The sequence below is a fragment of the Chiroxiphia lanceolata genome, chromosome 16 (genome assembly GCF_009829145.1).
Source record: "Chiroxiphia lanceolata isolate bChiLan1 chromosome 16, bChiLan1.pri, whole genome shotgun sequence".
Lineage (NCBI taxonomy): Eukaryota > Metazoa > Chordata > Aves > Passeriformes > Pipridae > Chiroxiphia > Chiroxiphia lanceolata.
The window spans coordinates 2,669,891-2,679,233 of record NC_045652.1 but is presented as its reverse complement, the minus strand read 5'-3'; the positions used below and the strand labels follow the sequence as shown (position 1 = coordinate 2,679,233).

The window sequence follows — 9,343 nt, the reverse complement described above, 5'->3', positions numbered from 1 at the left end:
TCCCGAGGGACTGCCTGGGGGCTGGCGGGACGGATCGGGACGGGATGAGACGAGACAAGACGGGCCAGGCTGGGCCGCCCAGGGGCCGGGTGACGGCGGCCCGGGAAGCCGCAAGTCCGCCGCGAGACTTTGCCCCAGCGAACACAGCCGCCCCGCCGCCCCCGGGAACTCGAGGCTGCGGGAACGCGGGGCTCCGGGAGCGCCCGGAGCCGGCGCTGCCCCAGCTCTCTGGACACAGAATTCCTCAGAGCGGCTGTTTGGGAGCGTGTGTGCTTCGCCCGAGCCCCCCCCGGAGCAGCACAGCCCAGCCCAAAGCCCTGCCCGGCCAAGGAGCCCCGCGGGCAGGGGCAGCACTCGGGACCGGCGGCAGCGGCTCCGGCCCCGCCGGCTCACCCCGGTCACGGGCTGTCCCGTGCTCCGCTTCCCCTGCTCTGACTCAGGGGCAGGGGATGAGCGGGGTCACCCGCGCGTGACCCAGCCTGGGCTCCGGCTCCTGCCGGGCTCTGAGTGGCACCGAGCGCTACAATGAAGACCAGGGCAGAAATAAGTGAGGTTTCTCCACTGTCTGGAGCATTTTAATAGGAAGGATGGGTCGTACGTCCTCTGGGAGCAGGCGACCTCTGGCTTTGGTCCCACCTGTGCCATACGGGCTGCCAAGGCCCCTTTCCCTTTGCCCCACCTCCGGTGGTCCCGATCCTGGGATGTCCTCTCTGCCGGGCGTCCCATCACCCCAGAAGGATCCAGCTCGGCATCAGCACCGTGAGCCAGCCGTGACCGCTGGGAGCCGGCACCATTCCTGCTGCCGGGCTGGTCACAGGCAGTGCTGGAGGCAGGGACACGCCACCCTCCGCACCCCGCCCTGCAGTGAGGCATCGCCCAGCGTGAGGAGGGGGCCGCGGGGCAGCCCCTGCCCGGTCGCCATCCTGGCCACCTCCCCGGGCAGGAGAGCCCGTCTCCAGAGAGCGAAACCAGCCAGGTGACCCATAAAAGCTCCTGCACTGCCCAAGTCCCTGCTGGGGCCGTCTTGCTCCCAGCCCAGCACCAGTGAGCCCCCAGCGGGAATTTCGTAGCCCTGCTGGAAGCCGGAGCCGGCGGCCAGCAGCCGTCTGTCCAGGTAGAAGCGGTACCGGCCCTGGCCGGAGGACCAGGTGAGGCACAGGTGGTGCCACTCGCCATCCAGGAGCGGCTGCACCGGGAGCTCCCGGAACTGCCCGTCCCCCAGGATGAAGCGTGCGGAGCCGGGGAGATCCCCCCCATGGCCACGCACGGCCAGCTCGCTGCGGCCGAACTGGGTGGAGTAGGAGAGGAAGGCACCGAGGCGGGGGGCTGAGATGGCCAGCCAGGAGCAGAGTGACAGTGCCCGCAGCCCCCGGTGTGGCCCCAGCGCCAGGACAGCCCCGTGCCCGGCGGAGGTGTTGGGGAAGAGCAGCACGGCACCGGTGCAGCAGGCGGGGGAGGTTGGCACCGAGGAAAGGGGGCCGTACCTGCCCTCCCCTGGCTGCTCTCGGGCTGGGGGCTGCTCTCGGGGGACCGTGGTCACGGTGGGGAGCACCGGTGCCGTGGGCTGGGGTGCTAGTGCTGCATCACGAGGAGTCTCTGCATGTTCCGCGGGTGCTCCACCAGGCCTGGCATTATCCGGCAGCCAGTGCCCTTCCTCCTGCCGGCGCTGCTGCCACCGCCTTGTCTTTGGGCGCCGAGGGCTGGGGGTGCTGGGGACAGCCTGGTGCCATGGCTCCTGCTCCAGGTGGCTGTCCCGGCTCCGGGCAGTGTCCAGAAGGCCGTGTGGCTTAGTGCCAGCCTCCACCGGTGCAGCCGGTGGGTGGGTGGCCGGGCGGTGCAGGGGGCTCAGGGCACCCACTGTCCCCTCCAACCGCTTCAGCCGGCGGTGCAGCCGCCGGCCTGTGGTGGCCAGCCGGGCCAGCTCAGCACCCAGGGCTGCCCGGGCAGCGACAGCCGCCTCCGCCTGCTCCGCCAGCGCCTGGAAGCGCCCATCGATGTTGTAGGAGATGTTGTAGTTGCTGGCGATGCTCTGGAGATGGCTCAGCGTCACCTCCTGGAGCCGGAGAAACTGCAAGGGAGTGGGATGAGGTGGGGTGAGCCCACATCCCAGTGCCGGGTCCCCGCCCAACCCAAAATGGTGAGTGGCCCCCTGGCACAGGCTGGGCAGCACCACCTCCCCTCCCCTGCACCCACCTGCTCCTCCAGGCGCCGCAGCCGCAGGATCAGGGGGCCGGGGCCGGGGCGGGCCAGGGGTCCTGGTGCTTGGGTCAGGCCACCCTGCAGGGTGACAGCGAGGATCAGGCAGAGGGGCAGTGCCATCCCCGCCATCCCGCTGCCGGATGCTTTCTGCCTGCCCGGCACGGCCGGCCTTGGCCCCCGTGGTGCCCCCCCGAGGCAGCCCCCACCATGATGAGATCTGCAGCCACCGCTGGCACGGCCCAGCACCGGGACTCCCAGCCCCCGGCCCCGGGCCAGCGCTCTGCGGGGGCGGCTGGCCCCGGCCCAGAGCTGCCGGGGCTCCGGCGTCCCGGGCAGAGGACAGGCAGGGGCTACTCGACTGTGGGGTGAAGGAAGGTGTGTAGGGACCCTGGGCACATGGCTGGATGCAGGGTAGGGGGGACAGGCAGGCAGGACAGAGGTAGAATGGTGCAGGCAGTGCTGGCACGGTAGGGCAGTGCAGGCAGAGCAGTGAAAACAGTGTGGGCAGGGCAGGCAAGACAAGGCAGGCAGGCAGGACAGTGCGGGCAGGCAGGGTAGGACAGAACAGTGTAGGCAGAGCAATGCACGCAGTGCAATCTGGGCAGACAGGGCAGTGCAGGCAGTGCAGTCAGTCAGTGCAGCCAGTATAGGTAGCGCAGGCAGGGCAATGGTGTCTGTGCAGTCTGTATGGGCAGTACAGGCAGGGCGAGCAGCACAGTCAGTCAGTACAGGCAGGGTGGGCAGTGCAGTCAGTGCAGGCAGTACAGGCAGGGCACTGGTATCTGTACTGTCTGTATGGGCAGTGCAGGCAGCATAGGCAGTGCAGGCAGTACAAGAAGCGCAGGCAGTGCGGGCAGTACGGGCAGGGCCACCACGGGGCGGCAGCACGCGCGCGCAGCAGCACTGACCGTGGGCGGGGCTTTCCACCAATGGGCGGAGCTTTCCACCAATGGGCGGGGCCTTCAGCCAATGGGCGGGTCCTCTCGAGCGCGGCCCCGCCGGGCCGTGTCCCGCGGGCGGGGCGGCCCCGCCCCTTGCCCCGCCTTTGCCCCGCCCCGTACCCTTGAGCCGCGGCAGAAGATGGCGGCGGCGCCGATCCTGGCCCGGCGGATCGCCCGCTCAGGTGCGCCCGGACCGCGCCCCACCCGGGCCCTGCCTCGGGCTCGGCCTGGCCCCGACACCCCCCTGTTCGCCCCCGCGCTGCCGGGGTATCCTCTGCTGTCACTCCGTGGGTGCCCCACGTGTCCCCTTCCGCGGGTTTGGGGTGTCCCCACACCCTCCTTCAATGGGCCAGGGTGTCCCACGTGTCCCCTGCTCGGGGTTGGGGTGCTCCTACATCCTCCTTCAGTGGGTCAGGGTGTTCCCCATATCCCCCATCACGGGATGGGGTGTCCCTGTATCCTCCCTCAGTGTGCCAGGGTGTCCCCTTGTCCATGCAGAGTGGTTTTGGGGAGCACTCCCCACACCCTGGGGGCTGTGCCCTGCCTGTCCCTACCTTTTTGTGTCCCCCAGGTGTGCTGCCCCTGTGCTGCCGGCCCCCATCATGGAACAGGGCCCCCCGGCAGCCCCACGGGCTCCCACTCGCCTCGTGTCGTGCCTTCAGCAACAACAAGATCCAGGTGGAGCTGGACGAGAGCTCAGGTACGGTGGTGTGTCACCCTTGACCCATGGGCATCGTGGGGCACAGGCAGGGGCACTTCCATCCCTGTCCCGTGTGGCCCTGGGCATGGAAGGCCACCAAAGCCCCAGGTGTTCCAGCTGCAGCTGCTTGGGACCCTTGGAGTCAAGTGTTTGGGGTCAGGAGCCTTGCTGGTCGTGGGCACTTCAGGTGGCTGGTGCTACTGGGGTGCCACAGGCCAGCCCTGGCTGTCACTGTCCCCTCTGTGGGGTTCCTGCTTTGGGCACCTGGTAGAGTGGCAGTGCTTCTTCAGGGAACAGCTGTTGGGAATTTCTGCTACCAGGAATAGCTGTCACGAGACCACAGTCCCTGCTCTGAACAAAGGTGCCTCTTCTTGTGGCTTCACAGCTCCTGCCTTCAGGCCTCTGGGTGTGTCCTCCTGGGAATGGCTACAACACCCAAACTAAGCATTTGGGGAGGACCTTTTGGGGCAGGGTAGGGCTCTTTGGGAGGGGACAAGGGCTCAGACCCCTTCCCGTGGTGCTGGCAGGCTCAGTCAGGGGTGTGATCCCCTGGGCAAGGCTGTTTGCTGGGACAAACATGCAGGTTCAACTTTATCTGTTGAGCCAAGAGAGAAGGGAAGTGTTGAGCAGCATGACCCCAAAGGTGGCTGGTCTTTGGAACATGTGAGTTGTCACCACACGTGTCCTGGTGTGTGCTCCAGGTCCATCACTGGCTGAGTGAGCCTGGCTCACTGGGCAAAAGCAGGACCTTACCCTTGGCCCTGCAGCTCTGGGAGCTTTTTAAAGAGCTGGGGGTGGGAAACAGGGAGGCAGGCGAAGCTGCCCTGGGCAGGGCAGTGTGTGCTGCTGTGGTGGGGAGTCTGATATCTGTGTTTACCCTGGCACAGGCGTTGCTATGATGAAGTTCAAGAGCCCCCCGGTGAACAGCCTGAGCCTGGACTTCCTCACTGAGTTTTCCATAAGCCTGGAGAAGCTGGAGAACGACCGTGCCTGCCGGGGTGTGATCATTACATCCGTAGGTGTTGTCCCTTGCTCATGTTTGGTCTCTTGGGTCACTGGTCACTTGGATGGGAGGGCCCAGAGACAGCTTTGATTGGCTCTTGGAAGGGCTGTGATCTTCCTTCTGTGCCCTTTTCTGGCAGAACAACAACAACCAAGTGTTGTCATTTGTCATGCAAATCAAATCTGCTTATCTGCCAACCTGATACATCCTGTGAGATCTCCTGGAGGAGATGCCAGTGTTTATTTTCAGGCATGGTGTGGGGATAAGGTGGTACCTGGGAATGGGACAGGGCAGGTTTTGTGCTCTGTGGCTGATTGTACCCACACAGGCACCCTGACAGTGAGAAATCATGCTACAGGCAGAGTCCCAGCACTGCAGGCCATGGTGGTGGGATGATCCAGGCTGTGGGAGCACTGGGGAGATATTTTCAGAACCCCAAAAGACCCTCGTATTGCATATAATTATCACTTTCCTCAGGCTGCCACGCCGAGGGCTAAAGGGTGACAGTGACTCTAAGTGATATCAGTATTTTCCCAACTCCAGGCTATCCCCAAAATATTCTCCTCTGGCCTGGACATCATGGAAATGTGTGGGAAGAACGTGGAGCACTATGGAGAGTTCTGGAGAGCTGTGCAGGAGATGTGGCTGCGGCTCTACGGCTCCAATATGGTCACGGTCGCTGCGGTCAATGTATGTCCTTTGGACCCACCTCCCTTGTCACCTGTCACCTGCTGTGGCTTATTTGCGCCGTGTGGGCAGGGACAGCCGAAAAATCAGGCTGAAACAAATCCAAATAATGTGTTTGTTGGGGTGTTTGGGCGAAATTCGTGTCTGTCAGCGTGTGGGGTGTGGGAAGGTGTGGAACCGTGGGATGCTGCAGGCACCGTGTAAGCTGCAGACACTGCTGGGGTATAGCAGCATTTCAGCACTTCCACCAGGTTTTGCTCCTCCAGCTGTGGTTCTTGGCCAACAGGGAAGTGCTGTTGGAATCTCCATGTCCGTGGATGGGTTGTCACATGTTTGGTGTCTTCTTTTCATTTTCCAGTGCGGTGCTGCCCTGGCAGCTCCCGGTGGTGTCTGTCCACAGCCCATCTTTGAAGGCAGCTGGGTCTTCCCACGGGCATCCTGAGCAGGGCTGAGCAGCACCAAGCCATGGCAAAGATGGTCACAAATGGAAGGGAATCCTCCCCTGGGAGGGTGGTGAGGCCCTGGCACAGGTTGCTCAGAGAGGTTTGGGCTACCCCATCCCTGGAAGTGTCCAAGGCCAGGTTGGATGGAGCTCTGAGCAACCTGGTCTAGTGGAACGTGTCCCTGCCCATGGCAGGGGGATTGGAACGAGATGGGCTTTAAGATCCCTTCCAATCAAACCATTCTGTGATTCAATGAAACCCTGATAACCTCTCAGAGATCTTCTTTAGGGCTGTTTCAGATCAGGCGATCAGAAATTTGGGTGACATCTGCTCTGTCACCCCGTGTCTTCCCTACTCTGGAGGGATCAGTGAAGCTGGGGGATATTTGTAACCATGTCTTAGACTCACTCCATCCTTCTGTCTGCCAGGGGTCCAGCCCAGCAGGAGGCTGCCTCATCGCCCTGTCGTGTGACTACAGGATCATGGCAGAGAACCCCAAATTCAGCATCGGCCTGAACGAAGCCCAGCTGGGCATTGTGGCTCCCTTCTGGTAGGCCAGTGCCTCCTGCTTCTAGGGCCATGTGTAGGTCTCTAAAAAGAATTCATCTTCAAGGAGTTAATTAGGCAGTTTAACAGGTCATGGAGGTGTAGGTTGTGTGTCAGTGATCAGGTAGATGCAGCTGCAGGAGATAGTACCTCATTTCTGTCCTATCCTGCAGGTATCTGAAAAGCTTTCAGGTTGCAGAATGTCCTCATGTCCTTAACCAGCAAGGACCTCAGTTCTGAGCCTGCAGTCAACTCTAAAACTGGTGCTGGGGGTTCTCACTGGTCAGGCTCAGTCTGGGAATATGCTTTTCTCAGGATATGTGGTGTGTACCTGCAAAATCCCACGGTGTGGAGATCTCTGAAAGCATAGGGACAGTAACATACTGAGGCCCTTGGTTGCCCTCAGAGCATGTAAATGTACTGTTGGAAAGGAGCTTTCACACCAAGTTTGCCCATGTCACAGCAAGTGGGTACAGCTGGGACCTGTGCATTGAGGGGCAAGTGAGAAGCTCTCATGGAAGGGAGAGTGAACTCTGTTGGGGTACTGCCAAAAATGGCTCTTCTCACACGATTTTCTTGGTGTGGCTGAGCCTGCAGCTGCTGTTCAGAGCCCTGAGCCTGGGGAGCGGGACCAGGGTGCTCTCAGCTCCAGTGTCTGGGTGAGCTGCCCCTGGGTGTTTCTTTCCCTCACTGTGGCTTTCCCTCCCATCTTCTCCAGGTTTAAGGACACGTTTGTGAATGTTGTGGGACACCGGATCGCTGAGCGCTCCCTCCAGCTGGGCTCCCTCCACCCTGCACCCGAGGCCCTCAAGCTTGGCCTCGTGGATGAACTGGTGCCAGAGGAGAAGCTCCTGGAAAAGGCTTCGGCCGTCATGGCCCTGTGGCTGGCCCTTCCTGGTAAACCTCTGGCAGGGGAGGAAGGGATCTGATCCGAGTGGGAAGGACAGATGCCAGGGCTGGTACCTGGGAGCTGTGTAACAGTTTCCATTGAAAGGGAAGGCATGGATGGCTGGGAAGTGGGAGAGCTGAGCACAGCAGTCCTGGAAGCCTTGGACACTCTGCTGGGTGTGCAGGGCACGTGGCTCCAGCTCAGCTTGCCCTGCCAGCCCTGCTGAGTCAATCTGGAGGTGCCTGAGCTCCAGATACAAACTGAATGTGTCTGTCAGTGGAGGTGTTAGCCCAGAAAAGCTGCCACGGAGTTGAGGGAACAGGCTGGGTGAGAGCAACTGGATGGCTGCCAGTCTGCTTTCATTGTCTGGATCAACTCTTGGCACTCTGCTGAGCTGGGGATGGCAGTGATGGGGGTGTGAGGACAGACAGACAGCACAGACATCCTGTGTGTTTGGGCTGCTCCACGACTGCAGCACATGGTTCCTGAGCTGGGAGAGGGCTCTCTGCCAGCCAGGACCAGATCTGAGCTGTCCCATCCCATCCCAGACCACTTCTGTCCCCTGCTATCCTGGTGGCAGAGTGACACCTCACCCCTCAGTGAGCATGTCTCAGCTGTGCCCTCCCCTGACTTGTAGGAGGCACTTCTCCTGAATCAGAGCCAGGAGTCTGTGCAGGAGGAGGTGTCTGTAGCACACAGGCACTGGAGCAATTTGGGCTTCCCAGTGTACTGGGGGATCAGTCATCATTTCACCATCACAGCTGAACTAAACTGAGGGTGTGCATAAAACATCTGTTGCACAGATGTGCTGCCACATCACTGCATCTGGCTGTGTGTGTGTGAGGTGCTTGAGGCCTCAGTCAGCTCCAGCAGCCCTTGCTGCTCCAGCAGCATCCACATATCCATGTGGAATGGCACAGGCCCAGGGATGAGCTCGAGGGGACAGTGCTGCTGGCTTTTTTTACAATGTGTTTGGGAGGAGCAGACTGTCTTGCCACAGGTTGAAGGGGTTGGTTTGGGGAAGCTTAGAGCCAGAGCAGTTTCAAATAACAAGGAATTTTGTTCGGTTACTGCTGTCCTGAGCCTGGGGGTGTGTATTGGGAGGGGGTATTGGGAAGAGGCTGGGCTCTGGAGGGCACAAAGAGGAGGAAGTGCACAAAGAGGAGGAAGTGCACTTCATCTGTGCCAGTAGATAAGTCATTTCCCCACAGAGCAGTACAGTCATAATTTATTGTATGAGAATTTATCCAGTTCAGCTTCCAGACAGTGGGATTTTCCTTCACCTTTCCCTGCTGGTTCAAAGAACCCTTTGCTGTGGGATCCCTCTCCTTTGCACCTGCACGTGGTGGTGGCAGCAGCTGGGAGCTGGTCAGGGCTGAGGACAGGGCGTGCTCCTCATCCTCACTGTCCTCTCCACAGACCACGCCCGCCAGCTCACCAAGTCCATGATGAGGAAGGCGGTGCTGGACCGCCTGGTCGCTCACCGGGAGGAAGACATCAAGTACTTCATCAACTTCATCTCAAAAGAGTCCATCCAGAAGTCACTTCGCACGTACATGGAGATGCTGAAGAAGAAGAAGAGCTGAGGATCCAACCACCCTGGGGCAGGTCCTGGGAGGTCGAGTCGCCCTCCGAAACGCTGCAGTGGCTGTAGGATTTCACAGCAAAGCCGTCTGCAGTGCCAGCAGTTGGTGGCGTGCCACTGCTCCCATGGCTGCCCCAGCGCTTCCCTTTGTCCTGTAGAGTGCCTGACACCACTGCTGCCTTCCCTGAGAGCAGGGGAAGCCTGCTCAGCCCCCCCGAGGGATGGACAGGGAGAGGGGCTCCACACGCTGTGGCCTGAGCCCACCAGTCCTTGGATGTCCTCCCTCCTCTCCAACAGTTAATCATGAAATGAGATGTGTCAATAAATCTTCAGTGAGGTAGGAGATGGAT

The 9,343-nt window shown here is 61.2% G+C and overlaps 2 protein-coding genes across 2 annotated transcripts; one reads left to right on the top strand and one right to left on the bottom strand.

Annotated features, from left to right (window-relative positions):
* Window positions 1–811: 811 nt before the first annotated feature.
* On the bottom strand, window positions 812–2,328 carry PTX4 (pentraxin 4). The gene is made up of 2 exons (XM_032704302.1): window positions 2,194–2,328; window positions 812–2,068 (listed from the first exon to the last, which is right to left on the bottom strand). Exons 1-2 carry the CDS (start codon window positions 2,326–2,328, stop codon window positions 812–814), a joined length of 1,392 nt encoding a protein of 463 aa, XP_032560193.1.
* A 919-nt stretch (window positions 2,329–3,247) lies between these two features.
* Window positions 3,248–9,342, top strand: ECI1 (enoyl-CoA delta isomerase 1). The gene is made up of 7 exons (XM_032704420.1): window positions 3,248–3,322; window positions 3,712–3,840; window positions 4,728–4,855; window positions 5,387–5,533; window positions 6,402–6,523; window positions 7,238–7,416; window positions 8,828–9,342. Exons 1-7 carry the CDS (start codon window positions 3,280–3,282, stop codon window positions 8,992–8,994), a joined length of 915 nt encoding a protein of 304 aa, XP_032560311.1. The 5' UTR covers window positions 3,248–3,279; the 3' UTR covers window positions 8,995–9,342.
* Window position 9,343: the final 1 nt, after the last annotated feature.

Bases quoted from the DNA above. Each gene is read 5' to 3' on its own strand.
- PTX4 (XM_032704302.1), bottom strand. From the start codon at position 2,328: ATGGCGGGGATGGCACTGCCCCTCTGCCTGATCCTCGCTGTCACCCTG. The intron at 2,069-2,193 runs GTGGGTGCAGGG...ACTCCCTTGCAG, and splicing joins TGCGGCGCCTGGAGGAGCAG to TTTCTCCGGCTCCAGGAGGT.
- ECI1 (XM_032704420.1), top strand. From the start codon at position 3,280: ATGGCGGCGGCGCCGATCCTGGCCCGGCGGATCGCCCGCTCAG. The intron at 4,856-5,386 runs GTAGGTGTTGTC...TCCCAACTCCAG, and splicing joins GGGGTGTGATCATTACATCC to GCTATCCCCAAAATATTCTC. The intron at 6,524-7,237 runs GTAGGCCAGTGC...CATCTTCTCCAG, and splicing joins GGCATTGTGGCTCCCTTCTG to GTTTAAGGACACGTTTGTGA.